The 20,776-nt window shown below is 46.2% G+C and overlaps 1 protein-coding gene across 3 annotated transcripts in view; it reads left to right on the top strand.

Annotated features, from left to right (window-relative positions):
• PTPMT1 (protein tyrosine phosphatase mitochondrial 1) overlaps window positions 1–19,791 on the top strand; it is an 86,274-nt gene extending 66,483 nt beyond the window's left edge. For all 3 annotated transcript variants that reach the window (XM_063944568.1, XM_063944567.1, XM_063944569.1), the window contains exon 6: window positions 18,449–19,791. In XM_063944568.1, coding sequence (XP_063800638.1) covers window positions 18,449–18,592 — 144 coding nt within the window. In that variant the 3' untranslated portion in view covers window positions 18,593–19,791. The remainder of the gene's footprint in view (window positions 1–18,448) is intronic.
• The last annotated feature ends 985 nt before the right edge of the window (window positions 19,792–20,776 follow it).

Below are 20,776 nucleotides of genomic sequence, written 5' to 3'. Positions count from 1 at the left end.
TACTGGTTAGTCAGGCTGGAGATGGGAGGGGTTAGGGGGGGAGGAGTTAGGTTTCTATAGGTTCTGTGCCAAACTCCCTTACCCACACACTCTAACCCAGCAGTAAGTGCGCAGCGTCCCCCAGATGGAATCAAAGAAAAAGATTTTACGGTAAGTAACAAAAATCCCTATATAAAGGGGCCCAGACCATACACTCTCTCTAATGGTTAGCCAAGCCACTGTGTTGGCTGTCCACACCCCCTCTGGAGATTGGCCACACCCCTAAGCATGGGCTCCTACCACAGTATTCCCCCCGTTGGGCCCTTCATACCCCAGTCCGACACTGTATACAGGAGATCACTGGAAGCATATTGTAAAGCAGTGTGACCGGCTACCAAATCCGGTCACCTTGGTAACTTGGCAACATAATATTGTGTGTTGTCTGATGTGGACAGCCAAGTTTCAGGGATGGTGAGATACTGAAGGACACTTCGGACTGTTATTTCTATTACCGGCCCATTCATGAGATATCTCTTAGTGTGTACGCACCTTCCATCATGTTTTATTGGAAGAAAATTGGCTGCATCTGAAGATCAGATTTTATGCGCAGTTTAATATTCATCAACACTTCAGGCAAAAAGTGAGGTGTGTACGCATTTTTGACCATTTTGTCTGATGCTTCTGAAGATGCTCTTCCAGCAGAAGCGTCAACTTTGTATCTTTTCAGCAGATACAGATGTGTCCTCTTACATCTTTGCTCCGTGCACTACAAGTTGTGTTACACATAACGCGTGAGTGCAGAATATAGGCATGCTGCATAACTGTAAATTAAAAAAATGGAGTTTGATATTCCATTTTTTGCTAATCTATTTTTTTCTATTTGTTTGAAATCGAAAAATTGGAATATCAAACTCCAAATCTTTTGCCTACAGTGTAAAAACCATTATAGAATACTGTGTATGCTGTGAATTTGACATTTTTTATCAGGTCCCACACCAGAGATATAAGACATCAATATAGGTGAAAAACAAGCAATTGTAAAGTGCTCTACAAATATACGTTATGTTAAGAACTTACAGTTGATAATGGTATTTCTCCTAAGTCCACAGGTTCCACAGGGTAACAGTGGGATATGATGGAGTGACAGCGGATTGGCACCAAACGATCAAAAGCTTTCAGGCCTCCCAGGATGCAACGGGCCCATCCATATATCCACACCCACTGGCTCAGGCAAATCAGTTGTATTCCAAAGCACTAGGCAGGAGCATCATGTAGAGTCCTAATCAGGCGAGTAGAAGAACACACACACACACACACACACACACACACACCCTTCCATACAAGAAGGAAGAGGTTAGTGAGTAGAAAGATCCTCAAATCAGGTGGACTTAGGAGAAATACCGTTATCAATGGTAAGTTCTTACCATAACGTATATTTCTCCGGCAGGATCCACAGGATAACAATGGGATTTCCCAAAGCAATTTAGTGGTGGGGACGCTTCTGATTGGACAGGAGAACCTTACGCCCGAATTCAGCGTCATGACAGGCAAAAGTATCCAAGGCATAATGTCTAATGAATGTGTTGATGGAAGACCATGTGGCTGCCTTACATATCTGTTCTGCTGAAGCACCATGTTGTGCTGCCCATGAAGGACCTACCTTACGAGTAGAGTGAGCAGAGACATTAGCCGGAACAGGGAGATCAGCTTGAGAATATGCTTCTGAAATCGTCATTCGAAGACATCTTGCCAGCGTCTGTGTAGTAGCCGGCCATCCTCTCTTGTGAAATCCGTAGAGAATGAAGAGAGAATCTGTCTTTCTGATGGCACTGGTATGATCCACATAGATCCTTAATGCCCGGACCACATCCAGCGACGCATCTCCCGCAGAAAGTCACGATACCTGAAAAGCCGGGACTACAATTTCTTCATCAAGATGGAATTTAGACACTACCTTAGGGAGATACCCAGACCTAGTTCTAAGAACTGCTTTATCTGGATAAAAAATCAGAAAAGGAGAACGACATGACAGCGCTCCTAAATCTCTGACACTCTTCTAGCTGATGCCATAGTCAGTAGAAAGAGAACTTTAGCTGTCAACCATTTAAGATTCACTTTATTAAGTGGTTCAAACGGAGCAACTTGAAGAGCTTTCAGGACTAGCCTTCAGGCCCAAGATGCTGTAGGAGGAACAAAAGGAGGTTGAAGTACGTACATCCTGTAAATTTGCAATATTCTTTTGGAACCATACAGTCAATGCTGATACTTGAACTCTCAAGGAAGCCACCTTCAAACCTTTATCCATTTCTGCCCGAAGGAAAGCTAAGACCCTGGAAACTCTGAAAGATTTTGGGTCCATACTTCTTTCACTGCACCAATAAATATAGGCCTGCCATATTCGGTGATAAATAAGCTGAGGAGGGTTTCCTTGCTCTGAGCATTGTTTGAATTACCTGTTATGAGAATCCTCTTGACTTCAGGATAGAGATTTCAAGAGCCACGCCGTCAAAGACAGTCGATCCAGATGTCTGTGATAACAAGAACCCTGCATTAGTAGATCTGGACGTTGAGGGAGCAGAAGTGGAGCATCTATCGACATTCTCTGCAGATCTGTGTACCAATGCCTTCTGGGCCAAGCCGGAGCTATTAGAATCACGGCACCCTTTACTTGCTTTATTTTCCTCACCACCCTGGGTAACAGGATGATCGGAGGAAACAGATAAGCCAGATGAAAGTCCCATTTCACTGACAAGGCGTCAACAAAGATCGCTTTGGGATCCTTTGTCCTTGACCCGTATGCGGGCACTTTGTTGTTCAGATGGGACGCCATGAGATCTATTTCTGGCAATCCCCACTTGTCTACTAGGGTCTGAAAGACCTCCGGGTCTAGAGTCCATTCGCTTGCCTGAATGGCATGTCGACTGTAAAAGTCCACTTCCCAGTTTAGGACTCCCGGAACGAATACTGCGGACAAGGCTGGGAGATGGAGTTCTGCCCACTTTAGAATGTGACTTACCTCCTTCATTGCTGATTGGCTGCGGGTTCCTCCCTTTATGGTTGAGGTACGCTACTGCCGTTGCATTGTGGAGCGGATCTGGACTGGTTTTCCTTGAAGAGTGTCCTTTGCCTGAATCAGTGCCATGTATATGGCCCAAAGTTCTAACAGGTTTATTGGCAGGCAACATTCTTCTGTGGTCCATTGTCTCTGGAACCATAATTACGTCCTAGAGGATGCTGGGGACACTTCAAGAACCATGGGGGTATAGACGGTATCCGCAGGAGACATGGGCACTTTAAGACTTTAAAAGGGGTGTGAACTGGCTCCTCCCTCTATGCCCCTCCTCCAGACTCCAGTTTAGAATCTGTGCCCAGTGAGACTGGATGCACACTGAGGAGCTCTCCTGAGTTTCTCTGAAAAAAGACTTTTGTTACGTTTATTATTTTGAGGGAGACCTGCTGGCAACAGGCTCGCTGCATCGTGGGACTGAGGGGAGAGAAGCAGACCTACTTCTGTGAGTTTCAAGGCTCTGCTTCTTAGGCTACAGGACACCATTAGCTCCTGAGGGTCTGAACGCTAGGTGTACGCCTTGATGCTCGTTCCCGGATCCCGCCGTCACCCCCCTTTCAGAGCCAGAAGTCAGAAGACAGGTGAGTAGAAGAAGATCTGAAGACTTCAGTGATGGCTTTGACGTAACGCACAGCGGCCGCGCTGCGCGCCATGCTCCCACAGCGGCACTACAGGGTGCAGGGCGTGGGCGCCCTGGGCAGCATAAATCCTCATTTTTGAGACTGGCTATGTGATATTTAAGTGCCTAGGCACTAAATCCGGACCCCCGCCAGTATAAATAATTTTAAAAAATAGCGGAGCTGAAGCGCGCCATTAAGGGGGCGTGGCTTAGCCCTCACAGCTCTACTCAGCGCCATTTTTCTCTTCACAGAGCTGCAGAGGCGCTGGTCCTTTCTCAACACTGCTGTATCAAGTAACAGGGTGCAAAACGGGGGGGGGGGGACACAGTTAATTTGGTGCTGGATTATTGATATAAAAGCGCTAACAGGTCTGAGGCATTATATAAAAAGTTTCAGAACCGGGATAGGCGCTGGGTTGTGAGCTGGCACACTCCCTCTGTGTTTCTCTGACAGGCTTTACTGTGGTTCTGTCCCCTATATGCCCAGTGTGTTTGTGGTGTCGGTACACGTGTGTCGGCATGTCTGAGGCTGAGTGCTCTTCCCAGGAGGAGACTGGATTAGGGAAAGAAACGACTGTGGGAGTGACCCTGTCGGCACCACCGACGCCTGATTGGGTAAATGTTTTGAGTGCTTTGAATGCGAATGTGGCTCTATTAAATAAGAGATTGGATAAGTCTGAGTCTCAGACCCAGGCATGGAAGAAATCCGTGGAGGATGTATTGTCACAAGTTCAGACCCCCTCGGGGTCACAAAAGCGTTCTTTTACCCAGATAGATACAGATACCGACACGGACTCTGACTCCAGTGTCGACTATAGTGATGCCAGATTAAATCCAAAACTGGCTAAAAGCATTCAGTACATAATTGTGGCGATAAAAGACGTGTTACATATCACGGAGGACCCTGCTGTTCCTGATACAAGGGTCTGTATGTTTAAAGGAAAGAAACCTGAGGTAACGTTTCCTCCCTCTCATGAACTGAATGCTCTTTTTGAAAAGGTTTGGGAAAATCCTGACAAGAAGTTTCAGATTCCCAAGAGAATTCCGGTGGGATATCCGTTCCCCTCTGGGGATAGGGAAAAGTGGGAGTTACCCCCCACTGTGGACAAAGCTCTATCACGGCTGTCCAAAAAGGTGGCTCTTCCGTCCCGTGACACGGCAGCCCTAAAGGAACCTGCGGATCGTAAGTAGGAAAATACACTGAAATCCATTTATGTCACTACTGGTACGCTACTCAGACCTGCCGTTGCTTCGGCGTGGGTGAGTAGCGCTATTGAAAAGTGGGCAGATAACTTGTCATCTGAGTTAGATACCCTGGATAGGGATAGCATTCTTTTGACACTTGGTCATATCAGGGATGCTGCAGCCTACCTTAAGGAAGCTGCGAGGGACATTGGCCTTTTGGGATCAAGGGACAATGCTATGGCAGTCTTAGCTAGGAGAGCTTGTGGATTCATCAATGGAATGCTGATGCTGACTCTAAGAAGGCTATGGAGTCTCTGCCGTATAAAGGTGGTGTCTTGTTTGGTGACGGCCTCGCTGACCTGGTATCTACGGCTACCGCGGGTAAGTCATCATTTTTACCTTATGTTCCTGCTCAACAAAAGAAAACGCACCACTATCAGGTGCAGTCCTTTCGGCCCAATAAATACAAGAGAGGACGAGGGTCTTCCTTCCTTGCTTCAAGAGGAAGAGGAAAGGAAAAAAGGTCACCGACTGTGGCAGGTTCCCAAGAGCAGAAGTCCTCTCCGGCTTCTACCAAATCCACCGCATGACGCTGGGACTCCTCTGCGGGAGTCCGCACCAGTGGGGGCACGTCTCCGACAATCATTTCTGGGTTCGTTAGGCCCTAGACCCATGGGTATTAGAAATAGTGTCCCAAGGGTACAAGCTGGAATTTCAAGACGTGCCCCCTCGATGATTTTTCAAATCAGCCTTACCAGTTTCTCTTCCGGACAGGGAGGTGGTATGCAGTGCTATACAAAAGCTATGTCAAAATCAAGTCATTGTCACGGTGCCCCCGTCACAACAGGGAGAAGGCTTTTATTCGAGCCTGTTCGTGGTCCCAAAGCCGGACGGCTCAGTCCGACCTATTCTGAACTTAAAATCCCTCAATTTCTATCTAAAAAAATTCAAATTCAAGATGGAGTCTCTCAGAGCAGTGGGGATTTTATGGTGTTGGTCGACATAAAGGATGCCTACTTACACGTCCCCATATATCCTCCACATCAGGCTTACCTGAGGTTTGCCGTTCAGGATTGTCATTACCAATTTCAGACGTTACCGTTTGGTCTGTCCACGGCTCCGATAGTTTTCACCAAAGTTATGGCGGAAATGATGGTTCTCCTGTGCAAGCAAGGAGTCACAATTATCCCGTACTTGGACGATCTCCTGATAAAAGCGAGGTCCAAGGAACAATTACTGCGGAGCATGACGCTCTCCCTGACAATTCTGCAACAACATGGTTGGCTCCTAAACTTGCCAAAATCACAGTTGGTTCCGACAACAAGGCTGTCATTCTTGGGTATGATTCTGGACACGAAATTACAGAGAGTTTTTCTTCCAGTGGAAAAGGCTCTGGAAATTCAGAACCTGGTCAAACAGATTCTGAAGCCAGCAAGAGTGTCGATTCATCAATGCACTCGGTTGCTAGGGAAGATGGTGGCGGCCTACAAGGCCATTCAGTTTGGCAGATTTCATGCCAGAGTGTTTCTTTTTCATCCACTAGGGGTCACTGGAGTACTCTTGGGATATGGACGGCTTCCGCAGGGACAGGGCACTGAATATTTAAATTTAGAACTCTCCACCCCTCCATATCCCAGAGTACCTCAGTGTTTTTTCTGTGCTCGACGTAGCAACAAGGCTTGTGTGGAGCTCAACCACACTTCTTTTGAATATATTTTTATTATATTTTTGATTTTTCTTTTTCAAGACGGGATAAATTTCATATGTCTTATGATTTACCAGTTTCTGCTATGTTGCATTCTGACGATTCCATGCCAGACCTCACTGCGCAAGTTGAGGTTGAGGAGGGCGAAGTGGACTAGCAGTCAGATAGTGATGATTTTAACAGCCCAGGTATTGATAATCTCATCAGAGCGGTGCGTCAGTCTCTGAAGTTTACAGAAACTGAGGAGCCTCTGACAAATGATGAAGTCGTCTTTACTAAACGACAGAGATCTCCAATGTGTTTTCCTGTTTCGGAATCTCTTAATAAGATGTTAGTAGAAACACAAAAGAATCCAGATAAACGGTTTTCTATACCTCGCAGATTTAAGTCTAGTTACCCGTTTCCAGAGTCGGTAACATGTACATGGGAGAATCCGCCAATGGTGGATTCGTCTGTGTCAAAACTTACAAAGAAATTAACCATACCAGTACCAACTGCTACTACGCTTAAAGACCCTTCAGATAGAAACTATGCTAAAGTCCATGTATATAGCAGCAGGAGTGCTGCTTAGACCTGGGTTGGTTGGCATTTGGGTCACTAAGGCGCTAATAGTATGGATAACAGAACTCAAGTCTGCCCTACATGACGATCACCTTATACTTCTCGCTGATCAAATCTGTGAAGCTGCTTAGTATCTATGTACAGCTTCTACTGACGTCTGTCAGCTCACTTCTCGTATTTCTTCGTCGCTAGTTACAGTACGACGAGCACTCTGGCTGCGTTCTTAGCAAGCGGAGGCAGAGGTCAAAAGAGGTATAGAGGCGTTACCTTACGGTGGCGAGAAGTTGTTTGGTCCTGAATTGGACAAATGGATTTCTGAGGCCACGGGAGGAAAATCTGTTTTCCTACCATTGCCTCCAACGGTACCTAGACGGAAATACTCTGGCCCGGCGTTCAAATCCTTTAGACCTCAGCCCTTTCGAGGCCGTGGTAGAGGAACAGCCACGCCTGGTAGACGAGGTCGAGGACGTGGTTTCCACCAAACCAACACCAGTCGTCAGGACGCTAAGGTCACCGACAAGCCAGTGGCATGACGGGCTCCCAGCCCATCTCGGATCTCCAATTGTGGGAGCACGCCTTCAGACATTCCATTTGGCATGGTTCCAGACATCCACAGATGAGTGGATCCGCAATTTAGTGTTACAAGATTACAAAATAGAGTTCGACTGTCTCCCGCCACTGCGGTTTTTCAAGACAGGACTGCCTCTGTCGGACGACAAGAGGGCGGTTCTGCAAATTGCCATTCAGTCCCTGCTGGATTCAGCAGTTTTGATTCCGGTCCCTGCACAACAACAAGGTCAGGGTTATTGTTCCAGTCTGTTTGTGGTACCAAAGCCGGATGGCTCCATCAGGCCAATATTGAACCTAAAGGGTCTCAATCAGTATGTCGCTTACTACAGATTCAAGATGGAATCTCTGCGGTCAGTAATTGCAGGTTTAGAGCCACAGGAATTCATGATTGCGCTAGATCTCAAGGAAGCGTACTTACACATTCCGATTTGGCCACCTCATCAGAGGTTCTTGCGTTTTGCGATACGGCAGAACCATTACCAGTTTCAGGCTCTACCGTTTGGCCTCTCGTCAGCGCCTCGGGTATTCACCAAAGTGATGTCTGTGATGATAGCTCATCTCAGATCCCTGGGAGTGATAATAGTTCCGTACTTGGACGATATGCTCATCAAAGCTCCGTCTCAACAGATGCTCCTCCAACATGCGTTGCTAACGTACAATGTACTAGTTCAGCACGGTTGGATTGTCAACTTCAAGAAATCACATCTAATTCCGTCTCAACGACTTCAATTCCTAGGTATGATTCTCGATACGGTAAATCAAAGAATTTACCTACCAGAACAGAAAGTACAGATTATTCGTCATCTGGTACAATTAGTACTCAAGCCACGCACAGTCTCGGTACATTTGTGCATTCGCCTCTTAGGCACAATGGTGGCGGCTTTCGAAGCGCTTCAGTTCGGAAGATTTCACTCACGTCCTTTTCAACTGGATGTGCTCGCACAGTGGTCGGGCTCGCATCTGCAGATTCACCACAGGGTGAGGTTGTCGCCACGGGCCAGGGTATCTCTACTCTGGTGGCTCAAAGTACACAATCTAACCGCAGGGAAACGGTTCGGCGCCTGGAATTGGATAATTCTAACGACGGACGAGAGTCTCAGAGGTTGGGGAGCTGTAGTTCAAAATTGTCAGCTCCAGGGTCTCTGGGCGGATCACGAAAGATTGCTGTCTATAAATGTCCTGGAACTCCGGGCACTTTACAATGCGCTACGACAAGCAGTGCACATGCTTCGGTCTCAGACTGTCCAGGTGCAGTCAGACAACGCGACGGCGGTCTCGTACATCAACAAACAAGGAGGAACGAGAAGCCGCATGGCAATGTGGGAAGTAGCTCGAATCCTCAATTGGGCCGAGCATCACCAAGTGATATTGTCGGCAGTGTTCATTCTGGAAGTGGACAACTGGGAGGCGGATTATCTCAGCCGTCGGGATTTTCATCCAGGAGAATGGGCATTAAACCCCGAAGTGTTTCACATGTTGGTCCAGAGGTGGGGTTACCCTCAAGTGGACCTGATGGCATCTCGCCACAATTACCAAACGCCCCAGTATGTGTCCAGAACGCGAGATCCACAGGCAGTGGCGGTGGATGCTCGCACAATCGTGTGGCCGTACAGCTTCGTGTATCTTTCCACCGTTTCCGCTGCTCCTTCTGTTGCTAAAACTGATCAAAAGAGAGTCCGCACAGTCATACTAGTGGCGCCTCATTGGCCTCGGAGAGCTTGGTTCTCGGATCTCCGCGGACTACTCGCAGACGATCCTTGGCCCCTCCCACTACGTCCGGACCTGTTACAACAGGGTCCGTTCCTTTACCCCGATTTAGCGCGGCTGCGTTTGACGGGGTGGCTGTTGAGACCGCCCTCTTAAGAAGAGAGGGCATTCCAGAATCGGTTATACCAACCATGTTACGAGCTAGGAAGCCAGTTACGGCAGCTCATTATTACAGAATTTGGCGTGCCTATATAGGTTGGTGTGAAGCTCAGAAGTTTCCGACATCATCTTTCAAGTTATCCCGTCTTTTGTTATTTCTACAGACGGGGTTAGATGGAGGACTGCGTTTATCTACACTAAAGGTGCAGGTATCTGCTTTGTCAATTTACGTTCAAAGACGATTGGCTCTATTACCGTCTGTACACACCTTTCTGCAAGGTGTCCTCAGAGTACAGCCTCCATTCATTCCACCTACAGCGCCATGGGACTTGAATCTGGTTTTAGATTTCTTACAGTCTTCATATTTTGAACCCTTACAACAAGTGGATATTAAGTTTCTCACTTGGAAAAAAAATTTCTCCTAGCCTTAGCTTCAGCAAGGCGTGTTTCAGATTTGGGTGCCTTGTCATGAAAGCCACCGTATTTGGTGTTTCATGATGACAGAGCGGAACTTCGGACGAATCCCGCTTTCTTACCAAAGGTAGTGTCATCTTTTCACATCAATCAACCAATAGTAGTTCCTGTGTTAACAGAAGATTCTGGAACTTTGGATGTGGTACGCGCATTACGCGTTTATGTATCCCGAACGTCTACAGTTCGTAAGACGGATACGTTGTTTGTTCTCTATGATGCTGCCAAGATGGGTTGGCCAGCTTCTAAGCAGACCTTATCCAGATGGATAAAACTGACCATACGTCAGGCTTACCTTCATGCTAGATTACAGCCGCCTACATCAGTAACAGCTCATTCCACACGTTCTGTGGGAACTTCATGGGCAGCTGGTCGTGGGGCTTCTACGACTCAGCTTTGCCGTGCGGCTACATGGTCATCAGTGCGCTTTTACAAATTTGATACGTTTGCGGCATCAGCATCTAGCTTTGGCCGCCTAGTGTTACAGGTGCCAAACAGCTCTCCCGCCCACGGAGGAAGCTTTGGTACGTCCCAAGAGTACTCCAGTGACCCCTTGTGGATGAAAAAGAAAATAGGATTTTGGTACTTACCAGGTAAATCCTTTTCTTTGAATCCATAGGGGGCACTGGACGCCAACCCAGAGCAGTTTTACCTGGTTTGTGGTAAGTTCAGGGGATCTTATGGTAACACACTCTCACCTACCTGTTCAAGTTATCAAGTTCTATCGGTTATGGTGTCAACTGTTTAGTTGTCAGTAACGTTATGTGTCAACTTTATTGTTGTCCGTTATGTTATATGTAATTCTCCATTGTCAACCTCTCTATAGCTCCTGTTCGGCTCAGTAAAAAACACTGAGGTACTCTGGGATATGGAGGGGTGGAGAGTTCTAAATTTAAATATTCAGTGCCCTGTTCCTGCGGAAGCCGTCCATATCCCAAGAGTACTCCAGTGCCCCCTATGGATTCAAAGAAAAGGATTTACCTGGTAAGTACCAAAATCCTATTTTCAGTGGGACCTGTTGGACAAATGGTCCGGATCCCATCTGCACATGCACCAACAGATAATCCTGTCTTCCAAGACCAGAATCTCACTCCTGTGGTGGCTGCACAGCTCTCACCTCCTAGAGAGACGCAGATTCGGGATCCAGAACTGGATTCTGGTAACCACGGATGCGAGTCTCCAAGGCTGGGGTGCAGTCACACAGGGGGAAAATTTCCAGGGAAAATGGTCAAGCCAGGAAGCTTGTCTACACATAAACATTCTGGAATTAAGGGCCATTTACAATGGCCTTCTACAAGCGGAACATCTTCTTCGCGATCTGCCCGTCTTGATTCAGTCGGACAACATAACAGCAATGGCGTACGTAAACCGCCAGGGCGGAACGAAGAGCAGAGCAGCAATGGCAGAAGCCACAAAAGTTTTCCGCTGGGCGGAAAGGCATGTAAGCGCTCTGTCAGCGGTCTTCATTCCGGGTGTGGACAACTGGGAAGCAGACTTCCTCAGCAGACACGATCTCCATCCAGGAGAGTGGGGTCTTCATCAAGAGGTCTTTGCAGAAGTGACAAGGCATTGGAAAATTCCTCAAATAGACATGATGGCGTCTCACCTCAACAAGAAACTTCCGAGATATTGTTCCAGGTCGAGGGACCCTCAAGCAATAGCAGTGGACGCCCTAGTGACACCGTGGGTGTTTCAGTCGGTATATGTGTTCCCTCCAATTCCACTCATTCCAAAAGTGTTAAAGATCATAAGAAGAACAAGGGTTCATGCAATCCTCATTGTTCCAGACTGGCCAAGGAGGGCCTGGTATCCAGATCTTTAGGAATTGCTCATAGAAGATCCATGGCCTCTTCCTCTACGAGAGGATCTGTTACAGCAGGGGCCGTGCGTGTGCCAAGACTTACCGTGGCTTCGTTTGACGGCTTGGAGGTTGAGCGTAGGATCCTAGCTCGAAAGAGTATTCCCGGTGAAGTAATTCCCACTCTGCTTCAGGCTAGAAAAGAGGTAACGGCGAAACATCATCACCGTATTTGGAGAAAATATGTGTCTTGGTGTGAATCCGGCTCCTACGGAAGAATTTCAGCTGGGCCGTTTTCTCCATTTTCTGCAAGCAGGGGTGGATGCGGGCCTAAAGTTAGGCTCAATTAAAGTACAAATTTCGGCCTTGTCAATTTTCTTTCAAAAAGAATTGGCTTCCCTTCCGGAAGTTCAGACTTTCGTGAAAGGCGTGCTGCACATCCAACCTCCCTTTGTGCCCCCGGTGGCCCATGGGATCTTAACGTGGTGTTGCAGTTCCTGCAATCTCATTGGTTTGAGCCTTTACGTAAGGTAGAGTTGAAATTCGTCACTTGGAAAGTGATCATGCTGTTGGCCTTGGCAAGACGGGTGTCTGAATTGGCGGCTTTGTCTCACAAGAGCCCCTATTTGATCTTCCATGAAGATAGAGCGGAGTTGAGAACTCGTCAGCAATTTCTGCCTAAAGTGGTGTCATCGTTTCACATGAACCAACGTATTGTGGTGCCAGTGGCTACTGACGCCTTTGAGGAATCGAAGTCTCTAGATGTGGTCAGAGCTTTGAAAATTTATGTAGCCAGAACGGCTCAGATTAGGAAAACGGAGGTTCTGTTTGTCCTTTATGATCCCAATAAGATTGGGGCGCCTGCTTCCAAGCAGACTATTGCACGCTGGATCTGTAATACGATTCGGCAAGCTCATTCTACGGCTGGATTGCCGTTACCGAAATTGGTGAAGGCCCATACTACCAGAAAGGTGGGCTCATCCTGGGCGGCTGCTCGGGGGGTCTCGGCATTACAGCTTTGCCGAGCAGCTACTTGGTTGGGTTCAAACACTTTTGCAAAGTTTTACAAGTTTGATACCCTGGCTAAGGAAGACCTCTTGTTTGGTCAATCGGTGCTGCAGAGTCATCGCACTCTCCCGCCCGTTCTTGAGCTTTGGTATAAACCCCATGGTTCTTGAAGTGTCCCCAGCATCCTCTAGGACGTAAGGAGAAAATAGGATTGTAATACCTATTGGTAAATCCTTTTCTCTTAGTCCATAGAGGATGCTGGGCGCCCGTCCCAGTGCGTACTGTATCTGCAGTGATTGGTTATGGTTACACACGTGTTGTGTTGCGGTTATAGTCAGCCTGTTGCTGTCATTGTTCATGCCGTTGCATGCGTTGGATTGAATGCCATGTTGTACGGCATGTTTGAGGTGTGAGCTGGTATGTATCTCACCTTAGTTTAAATCAAAATAAATCCTTTTTCCTTGAAATGTCCGTCTCCCTGGGCACAGTTCCTATAACTGGAGTCTGCAGGAGGGGCATAGAGGAAGGAGCCAGTTCACACCCCTTTTAAAGTCTTAAAGTGCCCATGTCTCCTGCGGATCCCGTCTATACCCCATGGTTCTTGAAGTGTCCCCAGCATCCCCTACGGACTAAGAGAAAAGGATTTACCGGTAGGTATTAAAATCCTATTTTTCCAGACACTGCTCCCCAGCCCTGAAGACTGGCATCTGTTGTCAGGATCTCCCAATCTGATAGCCAAAAGGGTCTCCCCTTGTCTAGATGGGATGTCTGTAGCCACCAGGCTAATGACTTTCTTACCTTTACTGGAAGTACCATTGTCTGTTTCTTTATTGTCTGATGTACTCCATTCCATCTGGCCAGAATCAGACGCTGCAGAAGCCTCGAGTGGAATTGTGCATACTCCACCATGTCGAATGTTGACACCATCAAACCCATCACTCGCATTGCCTCGTGAATTGATACTGTTTGACTGTGTAACAAATCCTGAGTCCTTGATTGTACCTTGGATATCTTGTTCCGAGGTAAAAATACTTTCTGCAGACTAGAATCCAGTACAGCCCCCAAGTGAGTCATACGTTGTGACGGAACCAGAGACGACTTTGCCCAATTTATGAGCCACCCGTGCCTCTGCAGACATGTTATTGTCTGTTGGAGATGGCACAGGAGCAATTCCTGTGATTGTGCCAGGATTAAAAGGTTGTCGAGGTATGGAAAAATTCTTATTCCCTGCTTGCGGAGGTAAGCTGCCATAACCACCATGATCTTGGTAAATACTCTGGGGGCTGTGGCTAACCCAAAGGGTAAGGCCTGGAACTGAAAATGCTGCTGGAGGATAGCGAACCTGAGATAACACTGATGGGACAGTGCTATAGGAACATGTAGGTATGCATCCTGAATATCCAGAGATACCATATAATCCCCCGGTTCCATGGCCAAAATGATGGAACGTAACGTCTCCATGTGGAACCTCGGTACCCAAATGTATTTGTTTAGCATTTTGATAATCATTCGAAAGGACCCATTTGGCTTCTGAACCAAAAACAGGTTGGAGTAAAAACCCTGTCCCCGTTGTGCAGGAGGAACTGGAATGACTGACTAAAGCAATTTCTGAACTGCTTCTTGCAAGGCCCTTGCCTTCGCCTCCACCCGAGACGGGCTGGTGCAGAAGAACCTTCGAGGAGGATGCTTCTTAGAGGGAAAAACATAACCTAGAGATACCACTTCTTGCACCCAGGCATCTGTTGTAGACTGCTGCCAGATCTGTGCAAACTGAAGAAGCAGGCCGCCTACCCTGGGGTCCCCCAGGAGGAGGGCCGCACCATCAGGCTGATGGCTTATCTTCTGGGTTGGAAGCTCGCCTTCTGGTAGCCCAATGCTTCTTTGACTTACCCAACTTATTGTATTGGGGCTGCTTACGATCACCTTTTTCCTTCGCTTTTCCTTGCGACTGAAAAGGCCGAAAAACTGGACCCCTAGGTTTGGGGTTATATGTGGAAGGAAACTTGACCTTCTTGGAGTCTGCTTCTGACTCCAGAATATCTGTCAATTCTTTACCAAAAAGAATATTTCCAGCAAAAGACAAAGATTTCAAAACCTTCTTAGATTCTGAATCAGCTTTCCACGTATGTAACCAAAGTGCTCTGCGAGCAGCTATTGTTGAGGCTGATGCCCTAGAAGCAATAGTACCCATATCTAATGCCGCTTCTTCCAAGAATACTGCAGCCTGCTTAATATGAGCTATATAGGATTTTTGTTATCTAGAAGCTGAGAAAACATTCTCTTCCAGTGCATCAGTCCAGGCAGCCACTGCCTTTGCCATTCAAGCTGAAGCCATGGCTGGCCTTATGACTGCCCCAGACAGAGAAAATATGGTTTTCAGAAAACCATCCACTCTCCTATCTGTGACATTTAATGATGTTGACGGTAAAGGCAATATAGATTTTTGCACTAATCGAATCACGTGCGTATCTACTTTAGGAGCCACCTCCCTTTTTATACATTCCCCTGACTGGAAAAGGATAATTGGAATCCCATTTCTTGGGAATTCTATATTTTTTATTGGGTGTAGCCCAAGCCTCTTCCATAATTTCCGTCAGCTGGTCTGACCCTGGAAACTCAGTCTTAACTGTTTTCGGGACATTTAAATACAGGTGCCTGGGTTTTTAACACAGGCTCTGCTGAATCCTCTAAGGATAGAATGGCCTTCATTGCTCTAATCAATTCATCTATATCCAATGAGCTGAGACCTTCCTCCTCTTCGTATGCCGAAGTAGAGTAAATTGAGTTTTCATCTTACAATGAATCATCTTGTGTAGCCTGTGAAGGTTTACTTACCGTTGGTTTATCAGCTTGTTTCATATGAGAAGCTGCTGGGGGAATTGATATACCGTAGGTAGGGAGCTGCATGTATGGGTTAATAGTGTACCCCATTCCTGGTAAAGAAGCTGTAGGAATTACCTTTTCAGCTATACTGGACAAGGTCTGTGAAAACATAGCCCAAGGTAGATTCATCTGTACCTGACGTTGTACAGGGCTCTACCTTGTATTTTGCTGAAAAGCAAAACAATTTGCACATAAACCATCCTGAACGGATAATACAGTTTTGCAAGACAAACATGATATGAGTGTTGGTGTTACTGTAAGTGTACTTACGAAACTTTTGCCGCTCTTAGACATGATAAATAATCAGCACTTTCACCGTGTACTACACAATTTGTGACTAATCACTTTAACCTTCTAAAGTGATATCAATCTGATCCTACCCATGCACCAGCATTGAGGATCAGAAGAACAACTGACAAACATATATTAAAGTCAGCAATCACACTAGCAGTCAGTCACATGTTATATATTAGTCATATGAGCACATTATCAACTACAAACACATTTAAAAGTATGTAGGAGCACATATTACTGAGTCCTATTTTACACAGATCTAACGTATTCAGACGCAATGCGAAGAAAACCACAGTAAATGTACACACTCATATGCATAGGCACTTAACTATTCATACTGAAAAAAGTAAATAGAAATTTAGTGCTGTATAGCCCGTACGCAGCAGAGTGGGATACAGGGAGACTCACCTCGCTTCCAGTATCGATTAATACATTAGCGACGCTACTAGTGTACACTGTCGCTCTGGGAACCTATAGTGAACACAGACGCACAGTGAACACAGACGCACCGGTCACACAGCCGCCAAAGCTGCGACCGGGTCTCCTCGCGGAAACGCTTAGTGAACACAGACGCAGCGGCCTATGCTGCGACCGAGTCCCCTCATGGTAGCGTCTGGGACGGAAGCGAGGAAACAGTTCATGGCGGGAGACCGGCGGAAACTGGTCATGAACCGGGGAGGAGGTGCAACCAGGAGAGCGTCTAACTCCCCCTGCTGACATCAACCCTAGGGATCGCGGCCTCATACTATTCCCGGTGCCTAAGGCCTAGCGCTGGTGCACCCGCGGTGGCAGCCGCGTCAGCTACTGTTTGGTAGTTTCTTCCCAATACAGTGCGGCTGTGCCCGTATTCCATCTACTAAGCGGAATCGATGCCTTACCTTCTCTCCGTGCTCCGGCCACAGCCTGGTAACGTCTGCTGGACCTGCTAGTATATCCGACACAGACGCCCGCCGAAACAGCACTGTACTCGTGGGTAAGCGTTGTCACGGCCCGGTGGAGAGTTGTTGGAGCGACTTTCTAAGCGTATAAGACGCTGTTTAGAAAAGATCACTCAGAAAACTAGTAAGACTAAAAAATAACATAAGAAAGGAACAGCAGCCCTCTGACCATGGTCCGGCTCCTGCCGCACCAAACAAAAAACTGATTTGCCTGAGCCAGTGGGCGGGGAAATATGGATGGGCCCGTTGCATCCTGGGAGGCCTGAAAGCTTTTGATCGTTTGGTGCCAATCCGCTGTTGCTCCATCATATCCCATTGTTATCCTGTGGATAACCTGTGGACCCTGCTGGAGAAAAAAAAAAGTAGATAAGATAGATAACTAAAAATGTATTAGGGAATAGTTATATACTCAAAGATTTGCCAAACAAAATTACAGCTCTGAAATTGTATTCCTTCCCACTGAAATACAATCCAAAAAAATACATGTTTAAAATCTGACAATTAAACTTCATAAGGAAGTGAGGTAGGGAAATAGTTATAGGAGGAAACTGTAGCTTGATATGAGCTGATTTCTATGACTTTTCTGAGGTGAGATATTGCATTTACTCCAAATGTCCGAAACAGTTAAAATGTCATGTTATTATACAAAAATGGCCGCCATCTTCATATGAAGGTATATAAAAATAAAATAATAGTGGTTTCTGACTACTAACTTGCAACAAAAAATATATTTTTTTTAAATGATCAAGGACATCTGACATCACAGCCATGTGACCTGGGATGGCAGGTGGGATGCGGAAGGTAGGTGCTAGTTGTACACTCACTACAGGTTACTATTCACAATAGATGCCCACCTGCATATTAAAAGTGCTAGCCCACCAACCTTGTCCAACCCCCTGCCGTCGCTTGTCACATGTTGTGATGCCAGAGGTTCTTTATCCCACTTTGATCTAGCATCTACCGTGGGAATAATGACCACAAATACTCAATACTTTCCCCGGATCGTCATGTTCTTCCTAAGAAAGCGGGTGGTATTCAGTTTGCCGGCTGTTGGGATCTTGGCACACTGTATACCGGCACCGAAATCCCGACACTGCATACTGACACCTTTTCTCCTTCTTGGGGGTCCACAACCCCCCTGGAGGGAGAATATATAGCGTGGCGCATGTAGCGCGCCACCATGCCCGCAGCGTGGCGAGCTCAGCGAGCCCGCAAGGGGCTCATTTGCGCTCGCCCAGCTGTCTATATGCCGGCGGTCGGGATCCCGGCACTGGTGTGCTGGCCGCCGACATACCATACTAGACCCTAAGGAAGCAACTGGTATTATAAGTTTTGTGGCCCTTCAGGCTCTGCAACATGATCAACAATTATCTAGAATCATCTGAGAAGTTGTCCATTGATGGACTGATTATCTGTAGGTATGCTTAGCCCCTGATAGATGTCATGATTTAATGGTCTCAGAACCTTGTCTCAAAGAACTTACTTGAGGTTTTTCTTTGTGCAGAGACATAAATGGAAGCCTGACGTTGCCATGAGTTTTATAGCAGAAATCCGGCCACATATCCTGATCCGCAACAGTCAGCAACAAATGCTGGAGAAGTTCTATCTATTGGTCACGAATCAGGAGGCGCCAGGATATGGAGGATGAAATGAAGGGGAATTATATGTATTTTTGTTGTCTTGAGCGTCTAACAAGAATCTTTCACCATCAGATACCTCTTGTACCATTAGGACAGACTCTATTTGACAGCTCAGGCCTCAAGACTGTCTATTACTGCTGTGTGTACATTCTGTCCTCATTTATTGAAGGAAAGAATGTTTCTCTAGACCGTTGTGTGGTAATTTTGTCCTTATTGTAGAGGACATTTTATAAATATAAATTGTCTCTATAAATATATTACATGTACACATTTGCAATGCACACACACACACACACACACACACACACACACACACACACACACACACACACACTATACATTATATATGTTAGTTATTTGGACATCTATTAAAGACGGTTTTAGAAAAATAGAAATTCAATATATATATATATATATATATATAGACTTATTCGTGTGTATGTATGTGTGGGGTAAATTTGGCATCGACTGAACCAATTTTTATGGCGTTTTCACAGAACTTTTTCTTGAGATCCTCCGAGTTAGGGAAGCCAATCTTGGCTCGGGATCGCGGGATTTAGGGCCAAAAACATCCGGGATTCAGTCCTGGCATTGGAAGCTCCACACGGTATCCTGATGATAGATTGACAACCAATAGGTTGACCCCAGATAGTCGACAGTACAAAAGGTCAACACAAGTTTTGTTTTTTCATACTATACCATACACGCAGGCACCTTCTGTGTCAGATGTGTCCATGCGATCTTTAGGAACTTTCATATTACGATATCTTTGCACTTTAGTTAAGGTATCGGTTTTTATTTTTCAACAGTATTTCCTTGCTAAAATAAAAAACACTTAACCATTTGCCTGGCATGGTCGCATCAGTGTGTGACCATGCCTGCAAGTGCTTTATCTGACCTGGTCACACAGGATGCGACCAGTCAGATAAACTGTGTTAGCAACGGCAGGGAAGAGAAACTTCTCTCCGCTGCTGCTCTCAGAGGGACCTTCTAGCACCCAGCCCCCAGTGTTGCCGCGCTGCCGATCATTGCTGAGCGGTCAGCACGGCAGGATCCCCCAGTGGCTGCAGACAATAGTAGCTGCTGGTAAGTGTAAATCATCGACCCCTTTGTGTACCTGACAGCTGTCCGGGCTCTAAAAACTAAAGTTGCAATGTTACCGATGGTCACGATGTTACCGTTCGATGTTTGACTTTTTTTTTTTTTTTACCAAAATCATTTTGGATAGGGTTAAATTCATGTTCTTCACCTAATTCACTCATAACATTTTTTCGAATTTCTGAGCTGTTTTTGGGGGAAAAATCGTCAGTTAAGTGGTTAAATAACTAGAAGATATTAAGACAGACAAGTGAAATAAAAAAAATGTGAAAGAAAACAATGTATCACTAAATAAAATTAATAATCACTCGGCAATTGCTAGTAAGAATTACAATTGTAATTTGAACACTCATGAAAGACAGGCTGTTAAGATGACTCACTCATTGTGAAAACCACTGATAAAGAGGTGTGCTGGTAGTACAAGACAAACGAGCATATTTAGATGAAGCCTTTAAGATCCTAAATGATTCTACTACGTATGTTAAACTCCCTAAAATCCAACTGAACTTTATCGGGAAGGACTGTTTAGTCTTTTGAATGGTGCTAAACAAGATCATTTAATTTGCAGTGTGGGATTTTGCTATTTGTATGTGAAACATCTGACCGTTTCTGTCTTTTATCATATCGCAAAAGTGCATAAGGATAAAAAAAATTCCCCCAGGGAGGCCCTTCATAGCTGGGGTGAACTCCCTTATTGCCAATTTATCACATTATATTGATCTTAAATTACAACTGTATGTAACTAAGCAGAGATCTCATTTAAAAGGTTCCACCAGTTTACTTCAGAATATAAAGGATTACGGGCCTAATTCGGCATACGATGCATCAGCTGTGCGATCGTATATTGCCGTTTTCAGGCCCAGTGTGCATGTGCAGGTCCCATTCTGTGCATGCGCGGACTGGCTAATACGATCGCATTGTAGCAAACGACTCTGTCTGATTGCCAGGCAGAGGAGATCGGGGGCGGCAACACAGCGTTGCAGGGGTGGCGACGGAAATGGGCGGGTTAGGGTGGCGGCCGTGTGATATCACATGCGGCCGCTGCGGCAGGAAACATGACTGCGGCCTGACTGCCTTCACAGACTGCGGAGGCA

This window comes from Pseudophryne corroboree, chromosome 11 (assembly GCF_028390025.1).
Source record: "Pseudophryne corroboree isolate aPseCor3 chromosome 11, aPseCor3.hap2, whole genome shotgun sequence".
Lineage (NCBI taxonomy): Eukaryota > Metazoa > Chordata > Amphibia > Anura > Myobatrachidae > Pseudophryne > Pseudophryne corroboree.
Note: the sequence above shows the minus strand (reverse complement) of the source record. Positions and strands in the feature narration are given on the sequence as shown.